Genomic DNA, 23907 nt, shown 5'->3' with positions numbered 1-23907 from the left:
GCTTAAGGTTAGGTTGCAGTTTATATTGATCAAAAGCTATTAATGTAATCCAAACAGTTCTGTTCACCATTCTGACATTTTCGCTGTGAATTGTGGGCGGTGAATCTTCCCCGCAGCGAATGTTCTGCGGTAAATTTTCCTTGGTGAATTGTGGGCGGTAAAATTTTCTGGAATCTTCAGAGGACCCAACTTTGAAAGATCCGTAAAACAAACAAACATAATTTTGCAATCGGTTTCTCTGTTAGGTATAGTGGCAACAGATAGTGTTGGTGAGACTTGATTCCGTTTAAGCAGAGATTTTTAACTAATTTTCAGGAAGCGATATGAAAATACACTGACAGCATGTTTACGAATATTTTCAGCAAAGTTTTAGAAAATCCTCTAAAACCCGTAGGATGACAGCACTGCGTACATTTCAGAGACTGTAAGACGTAAAAAACGTCTCTAACTAAACGTCAATATTATTTTCTAAAATGTTGGCATTTCAAATTATTTTGATATCACCTTCATTTTGTACTTTTTGAATTATTTGTTGTGACAACAGATTGGACAATTAGGTTACAAATTGAGGCTATCGGCAAAATGCGACCGAAGGCGAAATAAATTCGAAGGAGTTTCAACTCGAACTCGAGAACATGAAACGTTAATTTATATATATTACCAATTGGGTCACTAACTTTTAACTTTTTCTAATGTTTTTTTTCTAGCAGGTAATTGTTCTCGTGTGCTTTCCTTGAGAGTGAATTTTTGAGGCTTAATGTACACGTAGTGTTTACGGAAGAAAAAAACATGAATAAAAAATTAACTGGTAAAATAATACGACCTCTCATCTTGTTCAGCAAGGCTATTGATAAGCATAACAAAATGGTTGAATATCTTATTAACGGTTGCATAAAAACTGAAAAAATCGAATAAAAGGATTCTCTCGTGATTGCTAAATTAAAGCACTGTTTGGTATGTTAATCACATTTATCATACAATGCTTTTCCTTTTATAATGATAATACAGAAGGGCGTGTTGGTCACAAGCTGTTGCTCGAAAAATTGTAAGAGAAAAAAAAATCAGTACCTACCATAGAAACAAAAGAAAAATGGTTACTACGGTAAAACAGGAATCTACTAATATCGTTCTATTAATAAATTGAAGAAACTGGTTTGTATAGTAAAACAGGAATCTATTAATAAATTGAAGAAACTGGTTAGTATAGTAAAACAGGAATCTACTAATATCGTTCTATTAATAAATTGAAGAAACTGATTACTGTGGTAAAACAGGAATCTACTAATATCGTTCTATTAATAAATTGAAGAAACTGGTTAGTATGGTAAAACAGGAATCTACTAATATCGTTCTATTAATAAATTGAAGAAACTGGTTAGTGTGGTAAAACGGGAATCTATTGACAATGTTGGTTGCTGGTATTATTGAGCAAATGTTGATATAATAACTACTATTTTGTTCAGACCTTAAAAAAAGGTAACAAAATATAAATTTAAATTAAACATTCATAAAATCTTATCTATTTCTCTATCTTATGTATTTTTTGGAATAACTTAGTAAGTAATACCTCAAATTGTAATATTTAATTATTGAAGACAATATTAACGATTCCTAAACGAAAATCTGAAACAGAAAAATCAGAAAAAGATACGGTCACATCTCAGACTCGAACCCAGGACCCTTACCTTACCGGGGCACCGCTCTACCAACTGAGCAAATGGGACCCTATCTCTTTTGGTCATATTTAACTGTATCATACTTCGAATAAAAACTACCAATATTGTCTTCATTTTTTCTCACCGCACATTTTTATTGGCAACTATCTTTATGTGTGATCGCAAGATTCAACCCAAACTAAAAGCAATCTAGAAAGCGTCTTTAGATAAACATATCTTATTTTAATTTTAATGTGCGACATCTAATGACTTTTCTGCAAGTCTAGGATGAATATTTATTTTTTGGAATAACTTATTGAGTAAAACCTCAAATTATAATATTTGATTATTGAAGCCAATATTAGCGATTCTTAAAGGACCCTGAGGGTCCTGGGTTCGAGTCCTAGATGTAACCGTATCTTTTTCTGATTTTTCCGTTTCAGATTTTCGTTTAGGAATCGCTAATATTGTCTTCAATAATTATTTAATTAATAAAATCTTTTTATTCTTTTTTTTTATAACAACAAACCTCTAACATAATAATGCCAGTCAAATTGTTTTTCTGTATTTCGAAAGAATCACTTAAAAAATCGTTTTAATTTTTAATAAAAATTGAAAGTCCGATTAGAAGAAGTTTTGTTATCGAAAACTTGAGTAATTACCACTAATGTACACTTTTTTATTGCATACAACGTAATAAGCAAATGATATGCCAGACAATAAAAGCGTATAGACGTCAACGTTTTTTAGAACATTTTAATAAATTGCGTATAATTTGTATTTGACGTATCGATTCACACGTAGACATCTTGTTGCTTGAGTTTCAATCTTTTGTTGACAGATGCTTCTGACTTTACCGATAATGATATTATAATTGAAAAGATTACCGTAAAAAAAGAGAATCTTAAATATTTTGAATATTGACGTATGCACGAGCATCTAAGAATGTTTTTGTTACTATCGAAGATTTCGTTGAACAATTGCACAAACATTTATTATTGATATTGAAACTTTACTAAAAAAACGTTCACTTCAATTCAATATAAAGTATTTTCACAAACCTAAAAATATTTTTCAATATCTTTTTCAGAACCCCTTACACCTTTCCTTCAGGTATTTCAAGGAATATTACACCAAAACAAAGAAACATTATATTTAAAAGCAAACAAAGGTTAAAAATTTAAACCTTTTCACAGAACCAACCGCAAAGCAAAGTGACAGAAATGCATTTAAACAAAGTTCAAAGACAGGAAACACGAAATAAAAGGAAATTTTTTAGAAGATGTAAAATAAATAAGAATAACCAAATTTTCCCGTCACCGAAAGATCCATATTGAAAATATCAAATCTGAAAATAATTTATTATTTTTTTTTTTAAATTATCAACTAATGTTTACATGACAAGGTTTTTATGTATAGCGCAAAGGAAAGCAATTATTTCAAGCAATAATTATCATCCTGCAACACCCACGCAAATTGAAAAAAATCTAATAAGCATATTGCTTGAATGAATAATAAATACTATTTGATATTGAATTATTTGGCGGGTTTAGAATAAGCTGACGTAGCGTAAGGGTAGAGCAGCTGACAAGTAATCACAAGGCTGCGGGTTCAATTCCGTCGGCGGCATGTATTTTTTCGGGGAAATTTAAAAAATTTTATTGACATTGTACAAATTTTATATTGGCGGGGGTTCAAGCCGTTGAGATTTTTGGAGAGTAGATTTCACTAAATGAGATCGAGTGAAAAATTCGTTGATTCACGATGTGCTTCGAACCGGTGCTAAAAACACAAAAATGGCCTAAAAAATCATTCAATTAATATTATTATTAAGCGTCGTAAAGGCGGTGGATAAGACATTTTTTTTCATAAAAATAATTTTAAGGAAGGATAAGTATAAAAATACATCACTAACATTTTTTTCTTATGTTTTTAGTTATAATATATATCATTAGTGCAAGAGTTATAATTAATAATATTTATAAAGACAAGTTAAAATAGCATAGGTAACTAACATACAATAGTATCGTATACCATCTAATGTACTTATTATTATAATACTTACATCTAATTATTAACTTAATTTACGAATTTTTATTAACTTTTTTTTCTTACTTACTTAATTTACTTGTATTCATTTACTCATTATTCTGCTTGAAATTATCTATTTTATTCATACTACATATTTCTCTTGTCATTATTAGTATGGTCACCCCATGATTGTAGGCCACCATAGGTACTTTGAAATACTTATTTTATTTTTGCCAAATATAAAAATACTGCCAAGCTGTAATTTTAATTTGAAGAACTGTATTTAGTGATTATTTTTGTAAAAATTTTGTAATTTTTGCAATTGTAAATCGTCACAGGAATGCCTTACCGAGATGAATGAATTATGATTTTATTGTATTAACTGGTTTGTTAATAAATAAATAGTATGCAGGTATATTTAAAAAGGTTCCATGATAACTCAACACAGTGACGATTCAACACACCTTTAAAAAGTGATATAAAGTCATTAAAAATGATGATTTTTTTAAAAATTTAAACCTAACCTAACCTACTTAACCCAGTTAATAAAGTTTTTGTTTCATCACTTTCCATGACTTTATATAACTTTTTAAAGATGTGATGAATTATAATTTTGATGATTTATCCGGTCACCCCATAGACAATACTGGTGGCAATTCCGGAGTGTTTTGTCGCTAAAAATTACGTAGTATCTCGAACATTGCCTGAAACATCACACAAGAAATCTGCTTCTTAAATAACGAAAACAAGACGTAATTCCGCTTCTAGAAGGATGCAAAATATTGCGTAGCACCCCCATGCCATCTTTATCTTATTATAAAACATCCGTAATAAATCATGATTGTCGAAAACTCGAGGTCTTTAAATCCACCGTGGTTAAACAGTAAGAAAAGACCAAGAAAAATATATTACAATTTACAACGGGCAAAGACCTTGTCCGAGAGAGTTTAATAACAGTAGAGAAATTTCGTTGGTTAACTCTTGGTTATTTATTCTTATTTTATATAGGTGTTTCACCTTGGGAGCTTTATAGAGGCCACACTAAAAAATCAAAGATCATTGGTGATACGTAAAGAGTAGAAAATATTAAAAATTAACAAAATTTGCCTGGGTTCAGAATGTAAGTGCAAGAAATATGCACGATGTTGAATTCGCTTTATAAAACCACAACACTTTTCAAATTCATTAATTACTTTATTGACTGACCTGCATTCTTGCAATTGATTTCAATTAATTTTCCTAATGTAGTCACATGAACTAAAAATATCTTTCACTTCAACAATAATGTCAATACCATTTCAATTATAAACACAGCTTAGCTAACCAATAAGCAGAAATAGTAGATATTTTTAATGGTACAGAAGGACAGGCATTTTATGGTTTAAAAAAACAATTATTAGTTTACATTTTGTTTCCCATAGCCTGATTCGAAATTTTCGTTCATTTGAATCATATTAGTTTATTTACACTGTATAATTGTTTGGTTATCTTTTTTTATGAACATGTTTTCATACTGTGTATAAGGTATATGTAGGTACCTTAAATTAATATCTTAATAACGTCAAATAAAAATAATTAAAGAAGCTAAAAGCCTTGCTGCTTTTCATGAAAAAACCTCAAAAATGTAAAACTGACTATCGATTTGCATAACATTTTGTCCTTATGATATTTTTCCATTTACCTTGCCTTTGTCCATTAATTGTACACATTTGGAAAATATATTATTTCTATCATTCCCTCTTTCATTTTGTTCATTTCGACGATATTTCATTTTGTCCATTCGCCCTTTCATTTTGTCCATTTCACTCTTTCAATTTATTTTCTCCATTCGCTCTTTCAATTTATTTTGTCCATTTCGACAACATTTTATTTTGTGTATTTGCTCTTTCATTCGGTCCGTTTGGATAATATTTTATTTTGTCCATTCGCTCTTTCATTTTGTCCATTTGGGCAATGTTTTGTGCCTTTGGATATTTATTATCTGTACCAATTTGAACAAAATTCCATTTTTACATTCAGATTGTTACATAAAAAATTTGTCCTAATAATTTCACTTTCTAGAATTTTGTCTTAATTCATACAGATTAATTACATTAATATATGTTTTTAATTTCACAACATTCAGGAGTAAAAATTCCAAATCAGGGACAGGGTTATTGACATTAAAATTGAGCAAATATAATATGATTTAAGTGCTACATCCTGTATAAAGCCTTCACAACATTCACATAACAGCGATCAAAGTTTACTGACTGCAAACTTGAACTTTAAAATTTCATTGCAAATTTTTTAATTAATCATGTTTTAATGGCATATTTTATTAATTATTTCCTTTGGGTTTAATTATTATTTTTCCTTGTGTTTTGAATATTTAATTTTATTTAATACTTTTTTTGACACATTAATTTGTGGGCTGTATGAAAATTAATGGTTTTTAATTGAAAAAGTTTTATCAAACAGTCTTTCAGAGCGCCAATTTTAAGATCACTGTTATAAAGAAGGAAGTATATGAAAAAATATTTTAGTAATAAAACCACTAATAAAAACGCCGTATTTAATGACTAAGGAACTTGCGTAACTAGTAAAATCATTGCCTTTGTTTGTGCAAAAACAGAACCCCAATTTAAAAAAAAAACACATAAATAATAAAATCCATAAAAATTCTGTAAAATGTTTCAGCCTTGAAAAATGTAAATAAAAATGCGATAATTACAAATAACGTTTTCAAATATTGGTTTTCTCAAACGGCATTATTATTAGAAATAAAAACACTGTATTGATTAGTTCAACACTCTCGGATGAGAAATTGTTGCAAAAGGAGAGATGTTCTGTTTTTTTGTATCTGACCGGATTTTAACAGCGAACATTGCACCTAAAAATACGTCTCCAAAAGGGATAAAAAGCTTTGCCTTTCGCAGTGAGAAAGGACAAGGTGATTTAGAAAGGATGTTTCAGGACTGGGGCCAAAAGGAACACAACGAGTTTAAAAATTACGTTTGAATTTATTATGCGATATTTAATACGATACGGCAATGTTGTAAGGAAAGGGGCGAAAATATAATTAATCATACTCAGTAAGGTACGCTGACCTTGGTAAAAAACGAATATAATATTGTGATGAAAGTTCACTAACATCTTACACTACTAACACAGATAAAAAAGTAATATATTTCATATAGTTTATAATAAGTAAACAATATTAAATATCTACGTATTAACTTTAAACTAGTGTTGAAGAAGAAAATAATACAAATAAATATAAACAAAAAATTAAACAGAATATTAAAAAAAATAACGAATCTAAGTTAAAAACCAATTCTTTATAACTTTAATCATTCAAAAAGATAGCTGCCAAAATATGGAAAAAATTTATTGGAGGAATTTGAAATATGAGATCCAAAAAAAATGACGTATAATAATTAGGTCGTAATAGCCAAGTGGTTAAAGGCGTTGTCCCGATAAGCAGCTATCCTGGGTTAGATTCCAATTGAGACTGACTAGTTTTGAAGAGCGGGGTGTCTTTAACCCTACGCCACAAGTTGACCAACCGCAATTACAAGGATATTGTAAATCACTGCAAATAACCTCAACTTGTGCAGTGCTTTGAAAAGGTGACCCTTTTAGGTTAAAAAAATATTACAGGAATAAAGAGATGGAGCAACAAACTATGAACAAGTTTGCGGGGCTTTTGTTGGAAGGTTTTATTTATCAGTCGCTTTTCTCTTCCATTTTTTACCATGTCCGTTGGAAATCTTTAAAGACTTATTTATTTACACAATGAAGAGAAAAATATTCAATCTCAACATAAAACATAGTAGTGGTTGGCATTTTACCATAATTAAATTCCCCATTACAAGGATTTGTAAAAGGTAAATTCTTTTATTTTTATTATAAATTTAAAACATATTTTTTTATTGTTATTCAACTTAATATTTAGATTGGTTCAAGTCAAGGAAATTTGCTCTTCAATCACAAGTTGACGATAATACTTGTTATTTACTTTGTATCATATAATAATTTTATCCTTTCAAATCATGGGTTACTTTTACGCGCTCGCTAACTTACTCCAGTTACTTGATGAAAGAATAAAATCTATTATAACTCCCAGTTAAAATACTTGTTTCTGACGTCAGGTTTATTTTAAAATTACTAGTGAAATTATAGACAGCCCAGATATCATCAGCCTAATCACCTTCAACATACTAACTAGAACTACTCAATCGAAAGTTATTTTTAAGTTCAAAAACAATATTAGGACCGAGACATTTACATATTTGTACCCAGATTTTTTTTCGCAGAAATTGTAGATGTGTTAAACTGCTTGGAGTATAGTTACAAGAAGGCTGTAACAACATACCTAAATCATAATGAAAAATAAGGTTAGCATAATACTACTCTTCTGAGGAGGTTTCATAATATAATTTTAATAGCAGAATTTTCTTCATGATTACTATTCCACTAAATTATTGTGTATATCACGTGTTTGTAAAAGCCCGTATGGGCATACAATAAAAATAAATATTTAAATTATCAAGGAATCTTCACTGGTAATATACAAAAATATTGTTCGAAATAAATTCGCTAAAATAGAGTCCGAGATGCCGTTTCTGATACAACCACTTGTTCGATATTCCAGTTTGTGTCTCATTTGATTTTTGTAGATAATTTAGACATAGAACTTTTGAATCGTTTGACACGATTTGCAAATAAATGCAAACATAAGTTTTAATGGAATAATAGTAATTTATTGAATAGCCAACAAAGATCACCTCAACTGGTTCTCTACGTTTGGTGACTTAGCAGGGGTGCCCGGATCATGGGGTGATCATTGTAAAATAAAACAATTAGAAAATAACCATAATAACCAAATAAAGTTGGTTGTTTACTGGTGAAAAATAAAACAAGCAGTAATGATGATTGAAGTACTATCACATATTAAATTATTTGGCATGTTGGAAATAAGCCGACTTAGCTCATGGTCCAGAACACCTGACCGGACATCAAAAGGTGCGGGTTCAATTCCGTTCGCGGCATTTATTTTTATTCGGGAGATATTTTCAATTTGTATCGGTATTTCAGACGACTTATTATTGTTTATAATAATTTTTAACATTAATGGTGATTGCATAAGGTTTAAACCTAGAAAATATAAATGACTCACGGAATCTTCACGAAACCGGCAGGATTCCAAAGACACATCATCTACAATCTACAAGTAAAAGTTTCTCTTTCTCCCTCCTCGTATTTCCTTGTGATAATAACACGACCAATAGATTTTTTGTTTCCGTCTACGTCCAGTTTAAATAGCAATAGGGTATCACACACCTATTATTTGTTTCCGAAGAATGAGGTCATCAATATATTTCAAGAACTTTAATAGTAATGTTTGATACCTCAAACAAGATTTTCATTTGTAAGGAACATTAAAAATGAGTGAATATTTTTTATGAAATAACGAATGTAACTAACTAACTAACTAACAATCACGCCGTTTCCCCGCAGGGGTAGGCAGAGAGGACGGACCGCCAAACAACTCGGTCTTGGCACACACTCCTTGCCTCATTCACATTCATACATCGTCTCATACATACTCTTCTATTATTCTGACTCTTGACATGGCCCGACTCGAGTATCTGATTCACTTGATCGTGCCATGTCTTCCTCGGGCGTCCCCGACATCTGCTACCATTCACATTTGCATCATATATCCTCCTTACACTCCTATCTTCGCTCATTCGCTCTACATGCCCAAACCATCTAAGCGTCCCTTTCTTAATCTTACTCATTACGCTTACGCCTTGCACTCTTTGCGGATCTCCACATTCCTCACACGATCAAACATGTTTTTACCACACATACGCCTCAAGGATCTCATTTCAACAGCATTTAATCTACTTTCATCCTTTCTTTGCCAGTTCCATGCCTCACTTCCATACATCAAGGTAGGTACCAGCACTCCGTTGTGGACTGCTAACTTCGCTTCTTTGGACAATTTTTTGTTAGCGCCAACTGCGTTTAGTTCTCCATTAACGGAATTACCTGCATTTACCCTTCTTTCAATATGTCTGTCAGCCTTCCCATCTCTCGTAAACATACTTCCTAAATACACAAACTCATCCACCTGCTCCAAGTATTCCCCATTCACAATTATATTGCACACTATTTTCGTACTCTCTCTTTCAAACAACATTACTTTAGACTTACTTACATTCATTATTAACTCATTCTTCATGCATACTTCGTTCATCCTAGACACGAGAGACTGTAGATCGTGTAGGACGTGTAACGAATGTAATATAAGATATTATGTAATTTAAGCAAAGTAATTACATGATTTATGTCCTTGTGTAAGTAAGTTTCCGTTGATTGTTTGTTTACCGAGTTATGTCTATAAATTGATCGGAAAAGTGCGGATACATGCAATATGTGCAGCCTTCTTTCAGTCTCAGATGAATATCACATCGACCTAACCGGAAAGACACAACGAATATTATTAGGAAAAAAAAAAGATAATTATTGTAAGGAAGGCCTTCTAAAGTGTGTGCAAATCATAATGGTGAAATTTTTAAACATTGTAGGTTCTAGGAAGAATGTTTAAAACAACATCAAGGGGCAATTTAATGATGGAAATATTAATAAAACTAGTACCAGATTACGAAGAGAGTTCCGTTGAGATTATTCGGCCTGCAGTCTGCAGGGTAAAAGTTCCTCTGATGATATTCAAACTCCAATAAGTATAAGGTAAAAGAAAGCTAAAATGAAAGACACACACCTGTATTAACACTGTAATAGAAATAAGGAAAAGAATCTTACCTTTAATACTAGATAGTCCATCCACGGGACGGAAGTCAGGATAACTCCCAGGACGAGGGCGAACACCGCAAGCATGATGACACATAGGCGACCTGAAGAAAATATGTTGTAGTTAGAAATTTATTGAAGGAAACTGAAAACATATTAATTGGTAATAGTTTTTAAATGAAAATTAACAGTTATGCAGGTAATGGCAAACGACTATCAACCAACATGTTTTAAAATAAGTCACTGCAAGGGTGCTTTAAATTATTTATGCAATGACCAACATTAAACTTGAGCGGTTAGTGGCTGAGTTGGCAATGCATTGGGTTTTCACCAAGATGCGAGTTTGATTCTTCAACTGGCTATATTGTCCACAACGACATGAGAAAATTTTCTGCTTATTTTCAAATTTGTCAAAAAAAGAAAAAAAACAGCAACAAAAAACTTTGACCTAAATTAGTAAGCACGGCCTAGGGTTCAAATCCCGAAGTGGGTAAGTAATTTTTATTACCTGAATTTGTGTTATTTTACAAGTTTTTATACTTGCGGCACATTCCAGAGTGGAATATACTCTCAGTATCGCCCTGGTGTAAGACAACAGTTCAGAATTGAAACAATGCTTGAAATGGCTTTATCCGTGTTTGGTGACCAGATTTTGATTAGCCAGGTACTCCCCCACCTTCCTCCTTCCCATCCCCACTACCAGAAGCCTCACAACATACCCCGATTGGGGATGCCATAGTCTCACAGGCTCTAGACGGTTGGAAGCAGTTGGGACTCTTGTGCGGTATTCACTTATGAGAATTTAATTTATATAATGTTTTGAAATGCAGAACATTCCCAGTCTTACAGGAATAAAAATAAATGGACATTCAATTAAAATCAACTTAAATCTATCTTATGGTATACCGAAGCCAGATCAAAAGAGATGTCGGAAGGAGAGTTGAGTAGTTTAAAATTATCAAAACATAATCATACATAGAAGTACCAGAAAATCCTTAAATCAAAATATAATTCACCTTAATAAATAATACTAAATCTTCAAGTTCATTTTTCTGTGGCACTCCCACGAGCGCCTCAGGCTATACAGTTTACAGACATCCTGCAAATTGCAACTAAATACTATTTAGTTCATTATTGTTTTGGGTTCGTTGATTAACAGCTTTTATACCATGCAGAAAACTTTCATAAAAACGCAGCGTAGTGTACATTTTATACAACTGATAAACAGACGTGTACATAAAATCCTTAATCAAAGAAACCGAGGTTTAGTAGAAATAAAATAGTTCATGGAAAGATATTTTATACATTGTTTACACAGCCAAAGAGGGTTGTTTAACTGGTTAGTTCTCATTGAATTTTAGATTTTTTTCAAGGTATTTTAAATGTGCTTTATATTTATAATTCTTCCTTTCGTTGACATTGTAAAAATAAATACAATTTAAAAAATAAGATGAAGTTACTCTTTAGATTATTTATTTGACTTAAATATTGTATTATATTATTTTCGAACTTGAAAAAAAAACACTTATATCATTACTCAAAACTTCCCAAATTTTTAGAAAATTAATTAATTAGAAAATCTGTAAAAAAACTGTCACTTCACCTTTTACATTGTTAACATATTTTAATAATTCCAAGGGAATAACCACAAAAATTTTGGATTCATTATTTGCGCAATATTAATTTTTTTTTTTTTTTTTTTTTGGGGTATTATGCCGTGTTGCGCTAACTCCTTCTTTAGCCAACGTTTCGGACAGCATTGCAGTGTCCATCATCAGGGCAGATGTCTTATTATTATACACGGCATAATACCCCAAAAACAAATAACAAAAATACTTTTGGCCGTGAAAATCTTAAATAATATTGACGTTGATTTGTGGGAATTGTATTTAGTCATTAATACATCACAATCTTGGAATTCTTATAAAATCCACAGGGTAACAGTCAATTAAAAGATAAAACGTCAAAAGTAACCAAACTTTTCAAGATGGGAATATCATGTGTCAGTCTGCCGAAATGCAACGTTGCCAGCTCTTTCACATCCCAGTACAAGATTTTTTTTATTAGTAAGAACTTAAGTCTGTACTTGAACAATCTTTATTCTAGTGTAACTAAAACCCCTATTAACGATTGGGAATTTTTTTTTTTCATTACTTAGTAACGTAAAAATTACAGATATATTTAATTGCCCTTTTATATGTTATGACTTATATTGTTGCATGACCTAAACAGTGTTCTTCATTATTCGTTTTTATAGAATCCGGTATTGGTATTGTATCATAATTTGTCAGGCGGGTTTGAGTACCGCCGCCCCTGTAACCATTTATTGGATAAGGTGTGTTCAGGATGCGCCTGTCCATCAGCTGCGTGGTGTTACAGATTGGGGGAGACTGGTTTGGAGAAACCCTTTGACTTCCAACTGGTCTTTCGAACCATCGCCTTGCGCCGCAGTGAGAGGGATATATTCATATGTCCGTTACTCCTGGATACACTGTGTGATGTTTTGGACATCCACAAAAATAAACGATAAATAATAAAATAACGTGCTCTAAAAATTTTTTGTTTAAACAACGACGGAAGATTTATTGACAGACAGGCCTTGAGTAAACAGATTCCCACGGGAAAGGAGACCGGAGCGACAGTCAGGTTTGGAACTTGAGTGCGTTGACAGCTCCATGAAATCTATACAAATGAGAAGTGTTGTGTGAAATTGCAGTGAATTAGTGGATTCAGATGGTGTTAATAGTATTGTGGAATTTTGAACTAAAGTGAAATATTATTGAACCGGTTTTGTGCGAAGTGAAAGTGGTTGGACTCAGTGAGAAAACAATTAATAATAATGACAATAATAATAATTGGATAATTTGTAGAGCGCCGTTTTGTAAAAACCCACCTCAGGGGCGCCAGGTGTTGTGCAATCGCGATTGTGTTATAAAGTTGTGTTGATTTAAACGTGATTTCGTATACAGTTCGAACTAGATTGCTTGTCTTAAAAACATGAAAATAATAAAAATATTGATTGCGTTTTAAAATAGAGTGAATGTACTTAAAGGCAGGAAGTGTTTAATCGGGCTAAGTTATTGATTTGGCGAGATGGCATTCTATCCACGGAGACCGAAAACCAGAGAATCAAATAGATTATTAACTGTGGGTTCGAATCCTAACAGATTAGGGAGGTACAATTTTATTTACAGGAATATTTAATTACCCTTTTATAAGCGTAGGGAGGAGGTCGAAAATTAAAGTGATTTAGCTATATAGTGTAACCAGGTAAGCTTCACGCTGAGAATGAGAGGTGCCTAACTGGGTGAGTTTTTTATATTATTTATTAAATTCCAGAGGACCCCCTTTAAAAGACGGATACAACTAAGTTTACGACACCTGCCGCCCAAATAATGTTATCATTAAAAGGAATACCCTAGACGGATTGTCAATCAGCTGTGAGTGAGAGACAGGCCAATGACTTTTCATATATAGGCCGAGAGGCGCGGAGTACAGTCAGTCAAAGGGGAAGTTTTGCTAGCGTATGCCGTCCCAAATTGAAAGCGTTCGGATGCAACCAGACGGAACAAAATGAAAACTTTTCTTCTGTTATTTGACTTTTCTAATTTAATACTTTTCATCTATTGTTTGACTTTCTAAGTTACGAATTGGGATGCACGAAAACAAATCTAAAGTCGAAAGAGGGAGATGGTAATCTCCGAAATAAAACTACCAACCGAACAACTTTTCTCAACAGGTATCTTTCGAGAGGTAGGCAGCCTCTTTAAATTAAATGCAAAACATCAAACCAATTATCCGTTTATACCTTACCTGAGAGGATAGGTATTCAGTAGGAGTTACCCATACCTAATACACGAGGATGCTAGTAACCTCATAAAATAAATACTGGAACCAAATATTAAAATACAGACAGTCCTCATCCCAAATTTGGCATATCGAGTAGACCTTACATATATCTCACATGATAATTGGCTGAATGGGTAGGCACACAACCTATCGTTAATAAGCGGGCAAAATGTCGACAAGATCGTCGTGTGTTATATATGTATTGACCTAGAAAGGGATGTAAATCCCCGACGACGTGGGAGTTACAATGTTTTCTAGAGGTGGCTCGTAACTTAGGACCTTACGTGTCACACTTTCGCGACTAGATTCGTGATAAAGGGATGTTATGGTTTTCCCCTTCTACACTCAGTAAAGTAGTTTATCCTGGAGGTGTTTGAGATTGGGGCAATTCTGAAATTGGTGAAGAGACCTGGTTTTCTTTATTCTGGCGTGAAGGTTGCCGATTTGGAACAAGGGGAGACCCGGCCGGTTGTGATATCCAGACACGCAGATATCGATCGCCTTGCTCAAATTATCATCCATCAGTTTTGTTTGGTAAGCGGAGGAGCCAATCTTAACTTGAAAAAAATTCATTTCCTTTCCTCTCCTTCCCCTCCCAAAATATATACATGGATGGCGCCGACAACTAACACCATAAATTTATCGTATGTATATCACATATATAAAATCTAACACTTTATTAATTCACATTACCCTACGATAGGTAGAATCGAGTAGCTAGGGGGGGGTGAGCAGGCGACTTAGAAGATAAGGTTTATGAAATGGTTTTGAAAAACAGCGGTAATGGATTCAACTCACTCTATCTCAAAAGAACCAAGGGATACCACACAAAACATAAATAACTAGGTTTCTAAACCGAGAAACAAAAAACCAACACAACGTTCGGTGAAGCCTTTTTATACTGAACCGTCACGTGAAATGAGTACGTTCAAGGTCGTACGTCACGTAGACAAACTAGGATGTACACACTTGAAGGGGTGTGTAATAAAGAAAAGACGGCAGGGAGGACCTTCCTACCCCGGATATATATATAACCAAAGCCTTATGGAAAAGTTACCTACGGGACTTAAGGAAAATGTATCGTAGAAAGAAGAGAAGGAAAAGTTTGAAGTAGAAAGGGCAGATCATTACAACTGATCCTTGGATTTCTACCCAATCATCATACGTTTTACCTTCCCAAACTTCCTCTCATCCCTTTCCCTTAAAAATACCACACAGCATTCCAAATAATTTTGTTATAATCTTTTTTTTTGCAATTCACGCCACTGGTGTTTTAAAATATTTTATAACCTTCCACGAGACACCTGTTACATCAATCAAATCCGTTGACGTCACCCAACAAATAAATGCGCTTAGAATCATAAACATATAAGTTCATAACCCTTGTTTTAATTATGAAAATTGCTGTAGAAAACTGTAATAATTACAATACACATTTATCTAGTGAAGTTGTCACGTTCTGCTCCGCAATTCAACCTTGTCCGTGCAATTAACGATAATAGAATATTTACTTCGTTGGATCAATCACGTGACAAACCACAAGTTAAATTCGTTGATAAACAAAAACGTTGCAACTCCAAACAGTATAATTTTTAAGTCAGTATGCAGATAAATTCAGATTAAAACAATAATTACGATGAATTTAAAAAGTTTAAATATCAACAGTTAGGTTGGACTGTTTTACATGTGATGACCATTAAATCGACAATTAACGATATTTTCTATTTATGGTATTTGCATCCTTTGCGCATCTCAGATTTTGTTCAAATCACGATAAGCTATCAAGCATAACGGACACGTTTTAATGTTTGCCAGCTTTAACTTTTATATATTCCGAGAAGTGTATTAAATTACATATATACTCGTGCATATACATTGTAATACATATAATGATAATTTGCTTTCTTGCCTTTAAGACTTATTTCATTTTACTTAAAGTGTGTTGATACACTTGTAATGTAGGTAGCCTACCTCCCACCTACTTATCTCCCATAATTAAATATATGTGTTTACCAATGCAGTCCGGTGCCAATTTGATTTCTTGAGGCTTCGTAGAAAGCCTTTAAAAATAAAATAGAGATGTTTTAAAGATAGAAATGCATATAAGAATGTAAGAGAGAGTCCGCTTATATTTCATATAATTGTCGAAATTCATATAATTACGTTTTCAACTCGGTAAATGTGTAAAAATTATGTTAGAAAAAATAATATATTTTTAATCGCTTGAAAATAAATAAATAAAGTGTTCGAAAGAAATGTCTTATAAATCGCAAGAAATTCGGAATGGGAGACTTCATTTTTTAACATTACAGTTACTTAATTTGTTTTATTGTTATCGTTTTATAAACCAGGATGCACGTAACCGGACAATTTTATAGCTGAACGTCCCAAAATTATGACTTGAGATTTTCATATGTTATTTATTTATTTATTTATTTAATACATGTTACATTATTATGAAATTTACATAGAGTAGATATAATGAATCACCATACTAGGCGGCTGCCTGTTTCATGGTGACCAATTGAGTGTAATTAATTTGTATGAAATATGAAATCTAGTGTAAACATATGAAATTAGTAACTATAGATGAAGCTAAAATTTTGGAAAAATTGTAATAAAAAGTAGAAGATAGAAATTAGAAAGGAGAAAGAAGTAAATTAGCATTAGATTGTAAAAATGTACATAATTATGTATATAATTTTTAATATGTGTGCATGCAAGCACACATGTGTATATAGCAGCAGACATACCTATATACATATAACAGCACATGTATACATACACCCATATGACGCATCCTCACGCATATAAACAATATATACACCTCTATCTGAGTACTTGGAATAGGCTACTAACACTATAACAATCACACATCAAAAAATCCCCGAGCGCTTTCCTGAAACTGTCGTATTTGGCTATTGATTTTATTTCTAACGTTAAATTATTGAATATTTTTGGAGCAAGAAAGTTAAATTAAATTAATTAAGTTATGGTAATTTTTTTGGGGTATTGTGCCGTGTTGCTCCCTCTTTAAGAAAAAAACCAAACGCGACATTGTATAGTACCAAAAAAAAACAGTAGAAACTAGTTAATTAATTTTCCGTCATCCACATGAATCTACCTACAGGGTTTTCCAATAAGAGGTGTAATTTTGATATTAAAAAAAGCCATTTTTTATTTTTTATGATCGAATGTTTATTTCATTATAAAGAGGAAGGTATGCCGTAAATAGTGAAAAATAACATCAGTCAAATGACCACCACGACCACGCCTACAGGACCATATCCTTTTCACGAAATTTTCCATAACCAAATTGCGAAGTGGCTGCCTTATGTCCTCGATAGCCTCACGAATTCCATCTTTGAGGTCTTGAATTGACGCTGGGCTGTTGGCGAAGACCTTCCCTTTCACGTGACCCCAAAGGAAGAAGCCGTAAGGTGTTAAATCACAAGATCTCGGTGGCCAATTGAGATCACCTCTTCGAGAGATAACACGGTCCGGAAACTTTTCCCGTAAAAGATCAATGGTTTTGTTGCTTGTATGGCACGTAGCGCCGTCTTGTTGAAAGCAAACGCTGTCCAGATCAATACCATCCAATTCCGGGCATAAAAAAATCATTTTATGGCCGGAATTAAATACACATAATACCTCTTATTGGAAAACCCTATATATATAAGGTTACAATTGATGTTAAAAATTCTAACGTAAAAAAGGTACAATGTAAAGAAAAAATACATAAATTACAATATCTAAAAAAAGTTAATGTTTGTTTGTTAAAAATCTTACATCTCCGAAAATTCTTCAAAAAATGAAAATTTGTCACTACGTTGCATTCCAATACGCGTGTGTTTCTATATACCTATATTATATAGATGTCACCTGTTAAAGGCTTTAAAAAAATTAAGCTATCTGTTGGACATAAAAGCAACACACGCTATTGTTTCTCAATTTGCACAGACACACTGTGTTACATCAACACACGGTGGGGTATGGTTAGTTACTTCGTACATATTTACACTTTTTTCAAACAAATAGATTGGCGGGAGTTTAATTGATTACAACATGTTATCAAATCGTCTCTATTCCGATGCACAGGATTAAAAACATATTTTATTTTAAAACAAAATGTGAAAACTTTTCGGTCACTTCTTGCTCCCCCTCTTTTTACCAATACCCGGCTTTGTAAAAAAATTTCCACCACTGTCCGAACCAAGATTATTAACGTAATCTGTTGTTTTATTATATAATAATACCGGTTGAACAATTATTTTATAATACGCATTATTAATAAGATATGTTGATCTTTAAAATCAATTGCCTTAGCTTTAATATGTTATTTTACATGGTGTCATAAAGTTAATCCTAAGTAATTTGCGTGTTTTGATTGGTATTTGTATTGGAATGACGTGTTTGAATAATTACTGTATTTCATTGTAAAAGCCTGTAGCACTTAAGTAATTAATGATTTTTAAGATATCATTTACAAAAAAAATGATATCTTAAAAATCATTAATTAATTAAACGCTACAGTAAATATCATTTAATTTGAAATAACACAAGTTCATAATGAAATTTACTGTAACGCTTAATTAATTAATAATTTTTAAGATATCATTTACAAAAAAAAAGATTTTTTACAAAAGGCCACCATTCAGAATTGAAATATTGCTTGAAATGCCTTTCGCCATGTTTTGTGAACAGATCTCAATAGCCAGATACACCCTCACCTTCCTCTATCCCATCTCCTCCCCTACAAAAATACCAAATCAGTTACCTTCTCCCACCGCTTATTGCTATATTTTTAAACGTCTTAATATTCAGAATACTTTGTATTTTTGACGACCGATGAGTAATGCGCTTAACTAGCAATCCGAAGGTCGCGGGTTCAAATCCGGATGCGCAAGTAAATTTTATTTAATGAATTTGTGTTATTTCACAATTTATTAATTAAAAAAAATCTTATAGTATACATGCGGCACGTTCCACAGTGGAAGATACTGTGAATATTGATCACCATACAGAATTGAAAAATTGCTTGAAATGGCTTTTGCCGTATTTGATGACCACATCTGCATATCTAAATACCTTCCTCTCCCACATCTCTTTCTCCTCCATACTACCATCATAAAATACCCTGATTGGGGATGCAATAGTCTCACCGGTTCCAGACTTGTTGGTTTCAGGTTAGGAGCAGTTGGTACTCTTATACGGTGATCTCCTATCCTCTTGCTTTAACACCAAATTAATTTTAAGATACTAAAACGTCATTTCTAATACACTTTAACATTAGAAACTTCTGTGGCTTGACTTCAGTTAACTTGTATATTTATATCTATTGTATATTATATAAAAGCTGTTTGTTTTTTACAAAATAAATAAATAAATCACGTTTAAAAAAATTTCATTTTCTCCGAATCATGTCAGTAGATTCTTAAAAAATATTTAACTAGTCGTTTAAAAGAAGGTAATTATTTTCATTCAATTAAAACGATGCTACAAAGTGAATTTACAATATGATTGAAGAAATATATTATTTTTAAATTCGTTTTGTTTTGACTGGGGTTCTATATCCGCGTGATGATTTTTAAATTGGAGTTACATGGTTATATTAACTTTCTGGCTTGGATTGAATCAGTAATCAAATATAACATTTGAATGCTTTTCTTGAAAGAATCGAAGTTTTATATCACTAAACTATTTATTCAAATTCATATACCGTGTGTACAGGCACAATTAAACAATTATTCTTTATATTCTGAAGCACAACTTGCAAAAAGACTTTTTTCTTAAAATAATTAAATTAGCGCCATCTTTGAACGAGCATCTCGATGACATAGAAAAAGACTTTCAATTCCGCCAATTATTTTACGAGAAATAAATTTCTATTGAAATATTTCTCCATACACAAAACTTGTGTTATGTTAATTAAATCAGTTTTGTTATTGAAATAAACTTTTTATAATTGCACTTGAAATTTGAAGGTGTTAATTGAACGATTTGGCAAATTTAATAATGTCGGCTTTTAAATAATTTAGTGAATGGTACAGAAAATAATAAGGATGACTTAGAACCACGACTTCTAAATTCGAAATTGAACTTCTTTATGGTGTAGCGTTAAATACCGGCCTTACAATATTCATAGCGGAATGGTGTAAACAGGACTTCTAGCAATGAGATCGCAGGTTCTTAAGGAATTTATAATTGCTTAAATTTTAATTCAATACTAACTTTACTAATGTGATATGCATAAAATAGATACTATCGAATACCAGTGGAAAATCATGTATAGTCTGAATTCACGACAAATCAGTTCCAATTTTGAAAATGTCAATTAAAATATTTTTTTGTTAAAAATATTAAGACCCAGTTGTTTCGCGGAAATTTAAGTGTTACATTGTTATAAAATGTTTATTCATCACCATTTTGATTTTTTTACATTTAAGATGTCCCCATTAAGCACCGATTCTACCAAATCGTAATAAGCTCGATAGTTGTCCTCTTCTGCTGATAACAATTTATTCAAAAGGTGAAACGGCAATTAATGGGAACCTTTCAACTGTCAAATAAACAGAATGGCCATTTGATGGCAATGTTACATTTGAATTTCTGCGAAACAACTGGGCCTTTTTTTGTCTTTTATATGTACCCGCAGGTACTTTATCGCTTGTCTGAATTCTTCAAACAAACTCTTTAAAATTTGGAAATAAAACTTAAAAGCCAAAGTTCTAAAATTCATCGAAACGGACCTCCAGACAGAGCACCAAACGAAAGTTATATTTTTGATAATGTAAATATAAGTTAAGAAATACAAGATAACTCTAAATTTTGTAACAATAAATTAAATTTCAGAGGACGAAGAAATTTTGATATCGACATTTATTCTGATTTGAAATTCAAAAATTTCTTTTGCTGAAACTAACTTGGTCTTGGAACACTCCTTGCCTCATTCACATGCATACATCGTCTCATACATACCATTTTATTTTCCCTTGATATGGCCTGACTCAAGTATCTGATTCACTAGATTGTGCCATGTCTTCCTCAGGCGTCCCCGACTTCTGCTACCTTTCACATTTGCGTCATACATTCTCCATACACTCCTTTCTACGTTAATTTGCTCTACATGCCCAAAGCATCTAAGCGTTCTTGATCTTACTTATTACGCTTACATCAGCTTTGCATTTCTCACATTTTCATACACGGTTTTACCACACATACGTCTCAGGGATCTCATTTCTACAGTATTCATGTTAAGAAAGTACAAAAGAAGTTTCTACGTTACCTTTGTCTTAGAGACTTCGGGTACTATCCCTATTTATACCCATCAGCCTTCCTTTCCAGAATGCTAGGTATCGATAGTCTTGTCAACAGGCGGAAAGCTGCGTTGCTGATGATGGCCTATAACTTGTTGAACGGTCACATCAACAATCCAGAAATTTTGAATAAAATTTTATATTACGTCCCTGATAACTTCGCAAGAGCGCGTAGACACAAACCATTCATTCTTCCGAGATGTAGGACTAACTTACCATTAGCAATGCCTCTCGGAAGAATGATAGGCCTTCTAAACTCACTAGCCTCTGACATCGACATTTTCCTCCTGATCATTATTAAATTTAAATCGCTAATTAGGCAATTATGATTGTATGATGTTTCTTTGTTATTGGATTTTTTTATTCTGTAAATATAAATAAATAAAAATAAAATAAAATAAAATTTCTTTTGCTGCGTTGAACTAAAACGTATTCAGTATAAGTTGTTATACTAGCAAAGGTGTTAAGCAATTTTACAATTAGATCAAGGAGTTTTGCCGTATAAATTAATGTTGCTAGTTACTTACATTAATCATCGTAATTATTAATATTGATTCTTTTGAAATTATTTTAATAACGCGTAATTATGTTTCTTTTACCTTGATAAAGTAAAATAATCAGTTTTATTCACTTGCCGAATTCACTTATTTGAGTTCTGCCAAGGCGAACTTGTTATGAATTATGTAAAATTATGTTGAACTAAGATTTTAACAAGTAATTCGTACCGAATCTATTGCCAATTGTCTAATAAGCTTGACTAAAATTAGTACAGAAAAATGTTCTCACTTTTGCACTATGACGAATCAATTTTAAAAAGTTAATGGAAATAAGATGTATGTTTACGTAATAATATTCTTATGTGTGAAGTGAAACAAACTTGACCCTATTTGTGGATAATTTTCCCAGCGTCATGCGGTCAATTTAAGACCTTCAAATTGAGGCAAACTTACTCGTATGTCAGGCGCTACTAATAAGTCTATTTGACAGTTCATGTTTTGCACGGGTCATCAATAATAATCTAACTACAGCAAAAGTAATTAACTAGAGAGCAGAAAACTTTTTAAATGTCTCACTAAAAAAAATTGAAATATTATAGGTGCCATTTAAATGTGTGCATAGCTTTTTCTGTCGTTATTTTCTAGATAAAAAAAATATTTTAAGATAGCAAAAGTCATTTCTTGCAAGAGATGTGGAGATTGTGATTTCTAAAAAAATATTACTAATACACTAACGAAGCTCGTAGCTATTCGGCTTTGAAATACTGCTGATACTCTGACGAAGCTCGTAGCTATCCGGCTTTAAAATATTGCTGATACTCTGACGAAGCTCGTAGCTATTCGGCATTGAAATATTGTTGATACTCTGACGAAGCTCGTAGCTATCTGGCTTTGAAATACTGCTGATACTCTGACGAAACTCGTAGCTATTCGGCTTTGAAATATTGCTGATACTCTGACGAAGCTCGTAGCTATTCGGCATCGAAATATTGCTGATACTCTGACGAAGCTCATCGCTATCTGGCTTTGAAATACTGCTGATACTCTGACGAAGTACGTAGCTATCCGGCTTTGAAATATTGCTGATACTCTGACGAAGCTCGTAGCTATCTGGCTTTGAAATATTGCTGATTCTCTGACAAAGCTCGTAGCTATCCGACTTTTCCCGGAATCCAACACTTTTATTTCGATTACCATCTTAAATGTGGCAAATAAGGAAATATATAAAAGCGCTTTATTAACTCACTAAAAAAGCGTTCAAGTTAACTTGAAATTTGCTATGAAAAAATGCTGTTTATATTTTAATATTTTATTGTTCCATGCATGATGTGGATAACTTTGTGAAATGAATTATTATTAATTTTTGGCTGATTTATAAAGCGCCGTTTTCGTGAAAAATCACCTCAAAGGCACATAAATTATTATTAAATCATTGAAAACAATATATTACTGACTCTCAAATAAAAACTTGAAACAGAAAAATCAGAAAACGATTTAGTAGCGTCTAGGAATTGAACCCAGGACCTCAGCATTGCCGGGGCTTTACTCTACCACTGAGCTAATCCGACTTTATCCCCTTTGTATCATACTTCTACTAAAAACTACCAACATCACCTTCATTTTCTCAACGCTTCAATCTTTATGTATAGTTGCAAATTTTTTTTTCAATTCAAACTAGTTAGTGTCTTGGATAAATATATCCATGTTTTTAATGTGCGTCATCTGTTGATTTTTTTTTTAATTTTACGAATATTTTTT

General features: G+C 32.3%; 1 protein-coding gene across 3 annotated transcripts in view; it reads right to left on the bottom strand.

Annotated features, from left to right (window-relative positions):
• The window catches only part of dsb (scavenger receptor class B member debris buster), a 288594-nt gene that overhangs the window by 41829 nt on the left and 222858 nt on the right, over nucleotides 1-23907 (bottom strand). For all 3 annotated transcript variants that reach the window (XM_089647775.1, XM_089647777.1, XM_089647776.1), the window contains one exon: nucleotides 10500-10591. In XM_089647775.1, the coding sequence (XP_089503901.1) occupies nucleotides 10500-10591 (92 nt within the window). The remainder of the gene's footprint in view (nucleotides 1-10499; nucleotides 10592-23907) is intronic.

This window comes from Hesperophylax consimilis, chromosome 27 (genome assembly GCF_061612785.1).
Source record: "Hesperophylax consimilis isolate HC1 chromosome 27, BYU_Hcon_1.0, whole genome shotgun sequence".
NCBI lineage: Eukaryota > Metazoa > Arthropoda > Insecta > Trichoptera > Limnephilidae > Hesperophylax > Hesperophylax consimilis.
Note: the sequence above shows the minus strand (reverse complement) of the source record. Positions and strands in the feature narration are given on the sequence as shown.